Source organism: Amblyomma maculatum, chromosome 1, assembly GCF_055883805.1.
Source record: "Amblyomma maculatum isolate TAMU_Amacu chromosome 1, ASM5588380v1, whole genome shotgun sequence".
In the NCBI taxonomy this organism is placed as follows: Eukaryota; Metazoa; Arthropoda; class Arachnida; order Ixodida; family Ixodidae; genus Amblyomma; species Amblyomma maculatum.
In genome coordinates this window covers 187,246,699-187,262,286 of record NC_139344.1, presented here as the reverse complement: position 1 = coordinate 187,262,286, position 15,588 = coordinate 187,246,699, and the positions used below count along the sequence as shown (strand labels likewise).

General features: G+C 42.2%; 1 protein-coding gene across 2 annotated transcripts in view; it reads left to right on the top strand.

Annotated features, from left to right (window-relative positions):
• Mcr (macroglobulin complement-related) overlaps positions 1-15,588 on the top strand; it is a 198,744-nt gene that overhangs the window by 156,760 nt on the left and 26,396 nt on the right. For both annotated transcript variants that reach the window (XM_084589834.1, XM_084589835.1), the window contains exons 18-25: positions 1,867-1,980; positions 2,068-2,173; positions 4,827-4,944; positions 5,038-5,151; positions 7,191-7,307; positions 12,183-12,311; positions 12,396-12,564; positions 15,388-15,576. In XM_084589834.1, the coding sequence (XP_084445960.1) occupies positions 1,867-1,980; positions 2,068-2,173; positions 4,827-4,944; positions 5,038-5,151; positions 7,191-7,307; positions 12,183-12,311; positions 12,396-12,564; positions 15,388-15,576 (1,056 nt within the window). The remainder of the gene's footprint in view (positions 1-1,866; positions 1,981-2,067; positions 2,174-4,826; positions 4,945-5,037; positions 5,152-7,190; positions 7,308-12,182; positions 12,312-12,395; positions 12,565-15,387; positions 15,577-15,588) is intronic.

The following is a 15,588-nucleotide window of genomic DNA, read 5'->3' as shown; positions in this document are numbered from 1 at the left end:
GGAGGTCTGCTAGTGATGCCTTAGGAGCAAATGGCATGCCAGAGGTGACAAGTAGGGGGGGTCCTCCCACAGGAGTATGCCATTGTCCTATTTGCCGCTTTGGTGGCTCGACAATGGCTGGCATCACAGTTGCTATGACGGATATGGAGCAAGCCGTAAGGCACGACGAGTTCTTCTGTCTTTATTAGCTCTTGTTATGAAATACTACACCCTCATTCCCTTTATAGGGAATTACCACAATGAATTTATTACTCATGACATCAGATCCGGTCATGTGACTTTCAATACCAACACTCCGGCGGCATGTTATGCGTTGCATGATACATAACATATTATGAGGCTTTCGCCTTAATAAATTTTGTTATAACTGTTTTGAAGGCTTTCGAAGGAACCTGTATTTTTATCAGCACTTAATTTTAACACTGTATCCATCATGATGACTTAGTGGCCATGGCAATCAGCTGCAGAGTTCATAGTTGCAGGATCGAATCCCAGTCGCAGAAGCCACATTTCTGGGGGAAATGCCTCTTTGCTGTAGAATACTGCAGTGCGCATCAAAGAAGTGGCCAAAATTAATCTGGTGTCTTCCAGTATGGCATTGCCCATAGCCACTGTGGCCATAACCAGCATTGAGACGTTGGCCCTTTAACTGCCCACCTGGACATAGCTGAAGGAGAGATTTTCCAGCTTTAAGCAAGAAATATTTCAACTGTACACAATTTTCAGTTCTATAGTCCAGCTGGAACTGGATAGTTTCCAGCTCTTTTCCATCTGGAAGCAACACAACCTTTGGTTCTGTAATCCAGCTTGAAATGGAAACATGGGAATGGCATTATAAATTGATAGGTGTCAGGCTCAAAATGCATCCCAAGGTGCAAAATGCACATTTTCTTGAACAGGTACTGTCCTTTAGAGTAGAAAATTTAAACAAACGCACTTGCATACCATAACTCGTCTTTGGCAGTGGGAGCACTGCAGCATTGGGCTTGATGTTTGTGGCTCATTATTGGCAATATTGGTAGAAACTTCCATGACAGGTGCAGCTCAGAGTTAATAATTGGAGGGTTAAGCTCCACACACCACACTATTTTAATAAGCTAAGTTATGACTGTCGATGAATAATGCTACAAATCATTTTGCAGCATTGTTTATTTGCAGCTGAACAATAGTGGGCAATACCTTGTTGCATGTTTACCTTGAAGGGCTGAATAATGTCAGCATTAAAAAGTTCATACTTCCTGTGCCTTGTGTAGTGCCCGTCAGGGTGCTGCAGTCTTCCTGTATAAAAATAATTTCTCACAAGTCCTTTTCTTGTGCACATGATAGAAGTGAGGATTGTGAAATTTTGCCATGGCTGCTGGCTCTAGGTTATCGGGCTCGTTGTTATTTTGGCCTGTATTCAATTGCCAGTGGGGCTCCTGGCACACAGCAGTTGGGCCTAGATCATGTCTGCTATGATGTCTGTACGCTCGTTATTAGTGAAGAAATTTTATAGCCTTAACTTTGTTATAAACAGGTTGAACTGCTATTTTATGTTTTTGAGGTCTGAGTTAGGGTGAATAATTTGAAGGAAATTAGTATTTTCACATTTTTATTTGTCCTAGTGAGGCTCATGCACATGTATGTACTGTCCATCGTTTTCTGAGTTCTCTTTTGTAGCACTGTAGTTTATTTCATACGCATATTATGCCACTGCTTTCCTTTTAAAATTAAATTTGGAGTGGCTTTTTGTAAAAACAAAGAAGAAAAAGTCTTAAATAGCAAGAGGGTTTTTTTCCTCCCTTTCGGTGTTGCAGAATAGAGTGTGAAAGAACTTTATTGTGATGGAGCTCTTAACATTTTTTTCTTTGCTCTCTGCCAAAATAGATGATTGCAATTTAACCGCTGGTTATGGCACTTGCTATGATGGTGCTTGCTACCGCCTTGAGCGACAGTGTGACGGCCACTTTGACTGTGAGGATGGCTCCGACGAAGCAAGATGCAAGTACATTGTCTTGCGATATGGTTCATTAGGAAACAATGTGCTATAGTTACTTCACTGGTGACGTATTTTTTTTTGTTACACAGGTGACGATGAACAGCGGTTCAGCATTCCTAGGTTTGAAATGTATCGAACAAACAGATATCAGCGGCTGTATACCAACTCGTGGCTCTGGAAAGACATCAACATTGGGTTGGTTTATTTTGTTGTTCCCTTTGATTACAAGAGTATAGACACCTAATTTTTGGGCTTGTGTTTTATTCTTTGTAATGGTGCATAAGATACTATTGCTATACACATATCACTTTGTGTTTTATGTCTATGACTGCTAAATAATTTATAATGGAATTTCTGTTTACGTTTCAACAGCTGAGCAATGGCCCTGATATCAAAGTTAAGTATAGGTTACGTGAGGGATGCAAAAATGGTGATTTCATCGCTCCTGCATAGTTTTAATTTACCATAATGCTAAAGCCAGCCTGCCTGAAGAATACAATGAGCGGAGAAGCAGCAAATATATGGCAGTTTTTTTGATCCCTCATGAGGCCTATATTTAACTTGTGGGAGCTTGCGGAACCCACAGAAGTCACTCTTGGAACCCAACCCAGTTTGAGAATCCCTGATTTACAGTAATGTATTGCTAATCATCAAGAAGAAGAAAAATGCGACCAAAATTTGATGCCTGTACTTAAGCCATGGAGCACTTACAAATCTCGGTGATGTTTTAATGCTTTAGTCACTATATTAACATGCTCTTAAGGTCTTCAGAATCAGTGAGGGCAGACAGAAAAATATGTTAAGAAGCCACATCAATATATATATATATATATTTGTTGGAGGTCAGTGCGAATTCAAAGAATCACATGTTGCACGATTAAAATTGACTGATTTCTTTTTCATTTGAGAGTAACCGTCAACTGCAGTGAGGTACTGACGGCACTTTAATTTAATCGATCGCAGACATTTTTTTGAAGCCTCCAAAGGAGGCATGAGAAACTCAAACTCTTAAACACATATGCACTGGGTTGGGCACATCCAGGTTGACATAGCAGCAGTCACTTTTAGTGTGCATTTGCCGCCACAATTGAGTGCTCCTTCGTGGTTTCTTACATTACGTTTATAATGACAGGAAGCTTCCTGATTAAGACATACCATGTATGTATCTTCTGATATAAAACATAAGATAGTGAATCTGTGCTAAATATTTGCTTGATTATGAAATGCGATAAGATATTGTTTAATTATAGCATCTCTCATAGCCTGAGTCGCTTTGGAACATTAAACACCACAAACCAAACCAAACCCTTGATTATGCAATACAAAAAAATTCCCCTGAATGTAGCAAGTGACCCTTGGCCATGATGTTTCAGTTTCATTTTGTCAATGTGTAGAAGTGTTTTTCAAAACTTTTGTTTAGGTTATGAGGAGTACTCTGCATACAAACTTCATACAGTTCTACAAAGCCAGTCTTCCTTCTTCTTAGATATGTGACACGAGCAATAAATTATTGCTCAGGTGCTGTTTATCATTTCGATAGAAAACAAGTAATTTCTGGCTTAAATAGCATGTCTAGGCTTCTTCAGAGTCGGTTGGATTTTTAGCCAAAAACACTGATAGGTAATTTTTAGAAGCATATACAAATTTCATGACAGACTGCCAAAATAGCTGGAAACTAATATTAGCACATCAGGATCTATGAAATCAGCCATGTTGGAATTGTGCAATCATTTTGTCCCAAATGTCCCAAGGTGCTTTTTTGAAGCATGCACTTGGAAAAGCAGTGGGTTGATCGCAACGTACCACAATTGTGTACAAAATGGCTAAAAAGGATCAGAGAATGCCAGTAATACAACCCTTCTTCTTTCTGATGTTCAATAGGATCGTTGCCTGGGGGTTGTATCTTTTTCAGCACTGATAGTGCTGATAGCATACACATGTGTAGTGGCCTTAAACTGCCCTTTGAGCACATTAAGAGCAATAAGTTGAATAAACCATGCTGCTGTGAACATCTCACCCAATCTGCCATGTTATCCGCAATGTTTAGAGAGCGCGAGCGAAGCAAAGAGCCAGTGCTCAGTTCATGCAGTGACCTTGTTTCTGTTATTCACTATTGTGCTATTGTGCAGCGGCTCTCGTGCGACATGGGCACTTGCACTCACCTGTATACTAAGCCGGTGGCAAGTGCAGGTCACCATGACTGCATGTGGTCACAGTAAACCGCGCATGTCCCCTGAAGCTGGAACTCGAGGGAAAATGGAGGAAAGAATTAAAGAAAGAGGCAAAAGTTATAATGTTCCAATTGTATATATTATTGTCTCTCTTGTTTACCCTCCTCCTGTTTCAATCAAAAATGTCCTGCGTGATTGTTACTTGTACGATGTGCCACCTACTCCATTTTTTTATCATCAACAATGGGCTGCTTCAGTCAGGGGGACCCTTTGACCCATATACGTGCCTGGTATTCTACTGCTCTGTTTTTTTGTACAATAGTGTAAAATATCGCACCTGCTAGCATGAGTTCAAGAACCTCTAAACTTTTCATGTGCTGTAGTTGCATTGTGTGCGTTCAGGAAGAGCTGCCAGTCTTTTCTGGAAGCAGTCAGCAGAATCAACCCCGTCAAGTATTTTGTGATTCTGCAAGAAAAGCAAGTTTTGCTTGCTTTTCATGGTAAAGCCGGCATGCATGATGAGAAATGTGACATTAGAGTCAATAGCGAATTTCGTAATAGATAGCTGATTTCCTTAGTATATCCTATATATTGTAGGTCACCTCGAAAATTGATGTTGAAAAAAAATTAAAATAATAAATGGTTTCTAACAAGTGTTATTTTCTGTTCTTTCCCAGTCCATTAGGTTACTACATCTTCAATCTCCCAGTGCCTGATGTGCCAACACAATGGATGATCAGTGCATTTGGAATGGATGAGTCCAGTGGCTTTGGAATTTTGTCCAATAGCATCTCGGTGAGCCACCAGATTTTAGGGGACCACTTTTTGGAGGTCACATTTTATGAATGTGTGAGGTCATACATCTGTATGATTTTCTTTTGCCTTCAGTTTTCAAGTGCAAAGCCGTTCTACATGAACGTAGAAATGCCAACAAAGATTCGCCTCGGAGAGCAGCTTGGCATACGTGTCACAGTGTTCAACTACAGGCTCTATGAAACTGAGGCAAGCTTGTTTTTATTATTTATTATTTGTTTAGCTTATGTTTATTCATTGTATAACTGTCTTGTCTGTCATAAAATGGAAATGTGCAAATAGTAGAAAGCAAGACCAGCAGCATTACATCCAATGATTGCGAGACCAGTTCTGGCAGAACTGCTACATATTAAGCACTTGAGCTGGTTATAAAGACTTGCTGATGTTGAGATACCATTCTCAGTCTTAGGCTACACATGATGTCTGAGGTAAAATGTTCTGAGGAATGAAATACATACTCCACTGTAGTGAATGTCCAGCCGTGGTAGCGCAGTGGTTGGGGCACTCGACCGCACCCTCAGCGCAATCGCGAAACATTTTACTGCCCCTGTAACTTTGAATAATTCCAATTTACTGTAAATACTTTCACAGTGGTTTCCCTTACAACCAATTCTTAATCTGGTTTTCATTATGCATTGTCCTTTCGAGTCTTCACGCAAAAACTGCATATAACGAAAACCTGGATGTAATGAAAAGTCGTGGCCATTTTTCACTTTCGTTATAACCAGGTTTAACTTTATACCTACTGAGTTGCAACAGGGCTCTGTGATGGTGCTCCTCTGAAGCTGCTGATGTTTTAGTCGTGTATAAAAGGAGGAAGGACAGTCTTCCTTACCATTTGATAAACTGCAGTGCCATAGGTGGTCTGGCAGAAATTGTGGTTAAATGTGCAGTATCCTGTGAACTGTCAGCATGTGAAACGTTGCATACCTCTGGAACTAAACGCATACCTAATAACTACAAATACAAACTAACAGCTTATAGATCCCTGGTCAGGTCTCTTCTTGAATGCACATCAGTCGTGAAGGTCACCTCATCTTGTGCATGACAAAGATAAGCTTGAGCCAGTACAGAAGAAATGCAATCAGTTCATTTTTTGCCACTGTGATTGCAACTTTTCCGCAATACCATGTGTTGTCACTGAATTCCCTCGAGAATTGGCGAAAGTGAGACCGGGTTATCATACTATACAAAATTATGCACAAGTTTGTTTCTTTATTAGCTAGTCCATTTCATTCAGTGTTATTCGGCCTGTGCGAGCCACTTTACTGAGCTTATGAACATTACACCAAGTGTTTTCTCAATTGCCATAAATTTTCTTTTTTCCCCGCACACAATTGAACTGGGGAATGAACGTGATGGCTTATTGTGATAGCTACCAGCTAAGCAGTTTGTTAAACATGTCCCCAATTATGTATTGTGTTTTTGATCTTTTGTGTGACCACTCCTGCAATGTCTTAAATTTGAGACAGCAGTATCTGAAAATAAAATACCTTCAGGATTTGTATTGTTTTTAGTAATGATGATGTGCCAGGCTGATAAGAGTTGTCAGTGGATAAAAAAAAAAGTAGCACCCTGAAGCATGTTTTTTTATGTTTCATGAAATGCACTCCATTGCATTGAAATTTCCAACCAAAGCTCCTTGCATTTTGCATGGTAAAATTGGAATGCACAGTAAGGTGTCACATTTTTTTTTTGTTTTTCCTTTTCTGTTTTTGTGGTTACACAAAAACCTTAGCATTTCATGCGTTTTAGAATTGCAATATAAAGTAGTGTTCCACATCATTCCTTTTCCTGTCACTGTTAGTACTGATGTAAAAAAAAATGTCTTGATGATGAATTTTATAAGCAGAGCTGATATATGTGTGTATAGAGTACACACCTGACAATACCATGGCATCGTGAGTTTAATGCTTCTTTTCCATTTCTATCAACTGGCTGTCGAAACTTGCGCTGAAAAGTTAAAGCAGGATTCAATAATGTTGATTTCATACACAAGCTTTCAGTTTCAAGCCCAGCAGACTGCACTCTTCAATGTGCACAGAAACATTTGTACAACTTCCAAGGGTTATATTTACAAGGGATGTTGCGATGGTTTTTGGGGAAACCCAGATACTAGTGTGGCTTGCACTTCATAGTACTTTAGCCGACAGTGAGCAGAAGGTATTGCATTGCTGATATTGTACCAGTGCCTTTAGTTCTGAAGCAAAACATGATGCCTTTTGCAGGTACTTATCACACTGGCTAGCTCTCCAGATTACAGATTTGTCTTGGTGGGACCTCTAGGCCGAGTAAATTCCTATGCTCCAGATACTTCTTCTGGAGAACACCAACACCTGATTTTTGTAAGTGAGGTTTTTACTGTGTTGCGCCTGAACTGCTCAAAATATCGGCAGTATTCTTGAGATTGAATGTCTGAAGTGCATGTTCTGTGCAAAACTGAGTTTCTATAAATTTTATATTGCACCACCTGTCAGTGAAAGGGATTTCTGCACTTAAAGGGGTCAGAAACTGATTTTAGAATAATCTGTGTATTGTATCTTATCCCTGATGTGGAAAGCTAAAAGACCTCAAAGTTTCAGCTTCATCTGCGCAGCAGATATTTTTATAATGAATTTTGAAGTTTGTTAATGTATCTCTGGTTTTTATACATTTCCTTCGGGGATTTTTAAGAAAACAGCTGTTCTCTTTTACCTAGATTTCATAAAATCTGCCTGAAGTCCAAATAACGAAGAAAGTTTGGGCCGAAAATGAAAGCCCTCAAAGGACAGAACACTGGAATATAGTCTCCATTTTTTTTTTTGCCACAATGGAAAAATTGATGTCTAAAATGTTCGATTCCATAACGGTATTTGTAGAAACGCTGTAAGAAAGTTTTACGGAGAATTTTTAGATTTGTGCATTCGCCCGTTTTTATGTAGTCCAATGCTGGAAACCATGAGCAGGGACCGTGATGACAACTGGTAGTCGACAAAAAAGACATACAGTAAACTAATATAAATTTCACTCGCCAGACAGTAATCAGACATTGTAGAGTAACGTCCCTTTCAATTTCACACTCAATGCTGTTACGGTACAGTGGCTAGAATAGGGAAATGTGTGGACCGCGCTGCCGGCTCTCATGCCCTTCCGCGATGCTTTGGAGATAGAGATCCAGGGGGCGCTGACGCCCGCTTACACATCCACTCACTGCGTGTCATAGCGTGTCGTCTGCTCGCCGCGCGGTTAATCGGCCGCGTTTGAGAACCCCTTCAAGATCCGATGCATGCTTTCTGCTCTTACTATGACTTCTGCTTTTACACAGCATTCTTATTTATTAGCCAGATATCTAAGTCATGCCGGTGTAAATTTATTATCCTTTACAATGGTCTTGTTTTGAGTGGAAGAATTACAACCCGCATTCTAAGCGGGATTTCGCCTATGTGGCTTTGAAACCTTCGAGCAATCACTCCAAGAAACACTTGTCTCCAGTAAGTTGCAGACACGGGCCGAGGTAAAAAAAGTAAAGGTAAAGCGCTAGCCATAGCGCTAGCGCTAGACCACTGCGCAATATAGGAACCAAATTTTCTTCTTCTCCTTTTTTTTTCACGTGCTAAGCTGCCAGTCCTTCAAGGTGCGCATTGAAGGTTGTTGGCTGCACCTTCTGTGACACAGTGGTACTAAAGACGTTAATCAGGCCTCCTTAATCCTATTGAAAACCCAAGGAACCGGTACTTAGCTAAACGTGGCAAGGCGTGCTAGAACAAATCTATAGGAAGCAATACTTTTCTAAACATGGGCTGTAAACACTGCATGTATATCCATGCTTAGCCAAGGTAAACCACCGGTGATTTTTCTTTTCACCGTGAGTTTTCTTTTCCGAGTAGATAGATGAGCAGCTTAGGAATTACAACTTAGGGATAGTTGTAATTTTATTTTCGGAATTAATGTGTTGCTACGCTGCCGATTTTGCTTGGGCCTTTAATTAGGCTGTTTTGCTTCTGTGAGCAAAGAAAAAGACACCTCTGCTGCAGAAGATGAATTCATTCCATTGATTAGCATGCATGCACTCAAGCATTGAATAAAGTTCTAAATTACTGCCATTTGCTTTTTTTATTTTGTGCCAGCTCTTCAGAGGCATTATTAAATTAATCAGGAAAACCCCGGGAATCGATATGCTTGCAGGCTATGCTTAAATGAAATTCTATAGCTGTGCTCATTTCGCGTTCACGTTCGATGCTATATCTAGATATCCTGTGAACATTTCAAAACATCTGCCCCTGAACACAGGTGCATATATATTATATTAAATACTTCAGAATGCAAGGCCGTCTCCAGGGTTCTTCAATAGTTTAACTCGACCTTACTACATAGCGAACAACACATTCCTCAACCGCGCCCAGGAGATCCAGATCCGCAATTACGCGCACACTGTACGCTACGTTCGATGACACTCCACTGACCTCACGAAGCTTTATGGCGTAACACAAAATTCTATGTGTGCATGCATGTGATTAAAAGCACGTCTATGCTCAGAACTGGCCGTCGCGTGGTATCAGACTCCTCACATAAGGCAGTGGCCCCTTGATCGTTATACGTCGTCGCTCTTATGTCCGTGCTGGCGTGATATGGGCACAGCCTCACCTCATGATTATTTTTCTTAAAACGGGTTTTGACACATGTATTGCAATTGGCACGGTCAGAAAAATGGTCCGGAATGCGCATTCAGAGTGACCGCCCTCGATCGTCTATCAATTCACATTCGCAGTTGCGCCGTAAATAACGTGCCAAAGCTGATGTTAGTTTTTTTTTTTTTCAAAGAAGCTCGCAAACGGCAGCGTTGCTCTTTTCAATAATTTCGGCACACAAAACAACTCTTCCTAGTACTATTTGTACCCGCTTTTGTAACGAGGTACAAAACGATGACTTTGTCGCTGACTCATCATACAACGTCAAGCAGAATTTGCACCGAAAAACAACGCAAGGAGCCCACATCACGCGCGCAGTCAAGGGTTCAAGCATGCATTTCATATGCTGACCTGACGTGTAAGCGTGTGGACGTGCCATCTAGCGGAGGCATCGCCAAACGGCTGCAACGCTCCCCATAGGCGCCGCTTGGCGGTAATCACACTTCAGTATTCTAGCCACTGTAGTTACGGCACAATAATGCACGCATCGTCGACAAAAGTTTTAGTGGGCACTACCACCGCTTCATTCACAGAATTCCAAACACTGTGGTGCCATCTAGTGGCAAAACATGAAAGCATGCCTCTCGCCGTGTGGAAGGAAGGGTGGTTTTTATTTAAGGGTGCACTGAAGAGAGCGCAAAATATAATCAGTTATGACAAGCACTCCGAGAAGAAAAAAGAACAGTGTACAGTTGCGATATTCAGTGATATTTTGCTGACATGTAGTCACATGTGGTACTACAATGAAAGTAATAGGGTTTCTCCACTAGATAGCGCCTCAATTGATTTTATGCCATTTTCAATGGCAAATTAAAATTGTAAAGCCTCTTTGATATTGTAGTGCTTGATCTGTACTATATGAGGCAAGATCTTTTCATCTCCACCATAATCTCATGACATATTTTGGCCAGTGTTCTGTCCCTTTAATAACCAATTAAATTGCATGGATGGTACCTAGTGTCTTGTAGCTGTGCCAAAATAGTGTGAACTTGTGTACATAGAATGTGATGTGACTCAAAAGACTATATGGTGTCCCTTATCTGTCAATCATTAAGCATATACAGTAAAATCTCTGTGATACGAATCCGGATGATACTAATTTCGGGATGATACGAATTCGCAAAATTCCCCGGCCAGATTGCATTGTGTACAATGTGCAAAATTTCGGATGGTCCGAACACACTCCCACGCCACTACGGATGATACGAACGTGGGAACTGCGATCAAAACCTTGAGCACTACGCACTGCCCGCAAATCGCTGACTCCGCGATCGCTGCAGCCACGCTGTATGCGCTCATCACTGACAGTTTTCGGTGACCCGTGGTCCGCACCTCGCCGACGTTGCGATTTTCTGTCGGGCTCACGGCGCGAAAAGCTTTCAGCGGTGCGTGGTTCATAAACTGCAGACGCCACAACCACCGCAGCTGGTGGCGTACACGGCGGGTGCACACGGACTGGACATCGCTGGCTTCGTGATCCACGAGCAGTTTGTGATGCCGTGCGGCCCGCATGTCGCCATCTCCAGTCATGCTGTACGCGCCGCGAGAAATACGCGGAGGTGGGCAAATCACACATCACTGACATCACAATCGTTTTGCACGCCACGAAAGGTTTGCAGCAATGCGCGGCCGTGAGTAGTAGCCGGTGACGCATGCGGCGGCGGGAGCGCACGGGCCGCACATCGTAGACTTCGCGACCACTAGTCACGCAGTACGCATCGCGAGCAGTCTGCAGCGCCACACGGCTGGCTCGTCACCATCTCTTGTCCTGCTGTACACGGAGGCACGCGGCCCGCGCGTCGCTGTCGCGAGCACTTGTCGTGCTGCGTGCGCTGCGAGTGCCAAACTGTGACCGTGCGACCGTAATAAACCTTCTCAGACGTAAACAGAGATGCGCGACTGTCTTTCCTATGCTTCTGCATACCTGTTTTCGTTTGTTTTTATGATATGAATGTTCGGATGATACGAAGTTTTTCGCGACCCCATGAAATTCGTATCACCGAGGTTCTACTGTAATTGGACTGGGGCTGCTGGGCTGGGGCTGAGGATGGAGCTGGGCTGGGCTGAGGTTGGGGTGGGGCTGAGCTGAGCTGAGGTTAGGCTGGGGTGGGCTGGGTTGAGGTTGAGGTGGGGCTGAGGTTGGTGTGGGCTGAGCTCAGCTGAGGCTGGGCTGGGCTGAGGTTGAGGTTGGGCTGGGCTGGGCTTAGGTTGGGGTGGGGCTGGGCTGGGCTGAGGTTGAGGGTGGGGTGGGGTGGGGCTGGGTTGGGCTGGGGCTGAAGCTGATGTTGGGGTGGGGCTGGGCTGAGGTTGGGCTGGGCTGGGACAGAAATTTGGAGCTGTCATGCAAAAATTCTTAAAGTATACTTTTAGTTAGAGGTTAATTAGTAACACATACCACATAGCGCAGTTCTTGAAATGAATAAAGTTTTCACTGGGCAGAAGCATGGAAATTATACTATTGTTTGTTTGATGGACACATGCAGCTGTATGAAAATATGTTTGTGATTATGGCGGAGTTTATTTTATGAGGCTAAAAGTAAAAACCTGTTTCAGATCAAGCCCGGAAAGTCTGCTGTTGTTTACATGCCTATAGTAGCTGTGCGCACTGGAATAATTGAAGTCACTGTTCTTGCCAAGACTCAAATTGCAAAGGACATGGTGACACGTTCCCTTCTTGTCGAGGTGAGTAGGTCTTTTGACCCGCTGCATAAGGGCACAGCTCTAACGGTTTGCAAGTGTTCTGAGGCCTTTGTTCTCTACTTTCAGCCTGATGGCATTCCTCAGCAGCGCCACACTTCCATGGTTCTGGACCTCACTCAGGGCGCTTACTTGATTAAGTACCTTGACACTAACATTACTGAAACGCCTATCTTGCCTTTTCGACAAGATCGCTTGTACGTGTTCGGCAGTAACAAGGCCACTTTATCTGTTGTTGGTGAGTACAGCCAGCAGTTATATGATCTTATAAGTGTATATGCCTAATGTCCAGGTATCATAAAAATGGCAGAAAATATTACCAGAATTTATATTAGAAACTATGTTTGGAAAATACTTATTAAGCACTTAGTCGGTAAATTCAAGAAGGTGAACAGAGGTAGTAAATTATAAGTTGTGCATGAGAGAAATGGGTCAGGGTGTTGCCACAATGCAATTTCCAAAGATTTATTACTTCAATTTCAAGGCATTTTCATTACATCCTTTCTCTGCAAGACCTATCAGCGCATCGCAGTGCACTGAAATTTTGTTTGTTTGATCCCCAGTTATTTTGAAAAGCCAGATAATTTGGACTGCTGGTGTGTTGGAGATTTCCAGTGCAAGTCAGTGGTGTTGGATGCACTGTAATTAGGACACTGCTGGGCTCTCATTATTTATTTGGATGGCAGGGCTCCCAAATGGGCTGTGTTGGGGTATGACCAGCACTGCAAATGAGCATCCAGTTATTCCCCCTCAAGCCTTGTATGGGGCATTGTTGCTTATACAGCAACAGGTGTGACTGGTCACAGCGCTCTCTTGGCTAGGCCAATATATTTAATAGTCTATCTGCGTTGTTTCACACCTGAGCTTTGCTGCTGCTGCAGCACCACCAGCCTTGTGTAATGGTGGCTTCAAGCCATGCATCAGCCAGCTAACTGAAGCAAGCTTACGCATTATTTTGGATGTGAAATGGCATGTCAACGCTATGTCTCTCTCTCTCTCTATCTCTCTCTCTCTCTCTCTTTTTTTTTTTTTTTTTTTTTTTTGCAGAAGCAGCTGCAGCAGTCGCATTGTGTCAGTGTCATGGACACTTTTATATTTCTTTATTATTATCTGCTACCCTGGCATCTTTGTCACTGTCAATGCACAATATAATGTATGCGCACTCATACCGTATGACAAGGCTAAGTGTACACATCACAATCAAAATGAGAAATATGTAGAACATGCATGCACTCGTATATATGGTATTACAGTTAAACCTAGTTCATTGTAAAACATTCGTGATTTTTCGTTAATTCTAGGTTTACGTTTATGCATTTTTCAGTTGAATACTTGAAATGACAATGCAAGACAGAAACCAGATTAAGAATTGCATACTAGGAAAACCACCTGGAAAGTGTTTACAGTAAAACCCCACTATTCAAAGTTACAGAAGCGATGAAATGTTTCGTGATTGCGTTGAAGGCGTGGCGTGACTGTTGGCAGCAGCCTCCACCACCTCCGGGGCTCGCACAGCGAGTCTACAAGAGGGATGGGGAGAAAGGGTTGGCGGAGAAGTCTAAAGTTTTTCGGATTGAAGCACCATGGCCATGCTGGGGTAGAATGCACATGATTTTGCAGGCGTCGGGTGAGGAAGTGCCAGCATATTCACACATCGTTGCCCCTAGAAAACCTAAAGGCTTTAACCAGTTCTTCGCCTTGAGTTGCTGGCGCTCTTCACTTTTCCTGCTACCGACGCACAAGAGGTATCGGCACCAAAATCTTGCTGCTTTTAAGCATGAGCTATCGTAGTGCCACATTCCAAAAGCAAAAGCAGTTAAGTCTGCTGCGTTTGCCACATAGATACGCCATCGGCACCAAAACACAATTTGTATCCACTGCAGCATAATCGTAGACATTGTCACATATCAGTTCATGCTTTATCGTCTTGAAATTTTTGGAGCTCTGCAGAATCTTTAGTAATTTAGCACCAGCTAAGAGGTAGTCAGTGCCACAACTTTGCCACCGCAACGTGTTCGCTACATGGAGTTTTTAAATGCACGCACTTCAGTGTAGGCAGTGTTGAGAAATTGAAAAACTTCATGATATCAAGGAATTTGCTGCATGAAGGTTTGTTACATAGAGTTTTAATTGTACTAGGCTATAAGGTTGTAATACATTGAAAACCACAAGAAGCACCTGAAAGTCTAATTAAAATTTTAGAAGGTGCAGCAATACTGCCACTTTTGTCTCATGGGCACACTGAGTTACCTAACTGGAGCAGTGGGCTGCATCCTTTTTGAAACTTCTGTCCCTCACCTTATAATTTATGGCTATAACTAATTGAAGCAGTTATACAGGTGCAAAACCTTTATCATCTATTTGATGCTGTATAGATTAATTGCTAAAAATATGCTAAAATTTTGTTTGTACCGCTGTAAGCTGTTTATGCGTCATGTTATAATCTATAAAATGTCTGCCATGTGATGCCTGGTCGGCAGTTATTGAAGTTCATTTTTTCGCATGGCAGCCATACCGTGTATTGTAAAATCTCATTAATTCGGCTTCAGGGAACCAGGAAAATTGCTGAAATAATTTGAAAGTTATCGCATTGTCAGAATTATTTATCGCACTTAAAAGTGGTACGATATCAGTCTGCAAGGGATCTTTGGTCATATTTTACAGGCTTTCATTGCAACATGAAAAAAGTTAACAGTGATTTGTGAAGGTGCGCTCTACAACTTTGTGTCGCACTTGAGGTCTGCAGTGAATATATAAAATGCGAAGTAATTAATCATTTAGTTCAGAGGAAAACAAAAACAATCTTGAGGTACTGTAGGCTGGTACCAACGTCATACATCCGGTCGAGTTTACATTCAGAATGCCCTTCATTTCTCAAATTGTCTCAAGTTTCATGCTGCAACCTCCATACCATATTCCCACGTAGATAAGTGAATCGAGCCCACTCAGCTAACAGAAAGCTGTTGTTGACAGAGTTGGATTCTTATACATTGTCCCCCCTCCTCCTCGCCTTTTCTGAGAACAGCAGTGTACATACTTGACATCACTGATTACATTTCAGGTGACGTGTTTGGCCCAGCATTCCCAACTATGCCCGTCAATTCCAGCAGCCTCTTGTCAAAGCCGTTTTACTGTGGGGAACAAAACATGTTCAGCTTTGGGGCAAATTTGTTCACAGTGCACTATCTGCGACAGACAAACCAACGAGACATGCATTTGGAAAGACAAGCTTTTAAGTACCTGAACTTGGGTAAGTTTCTAT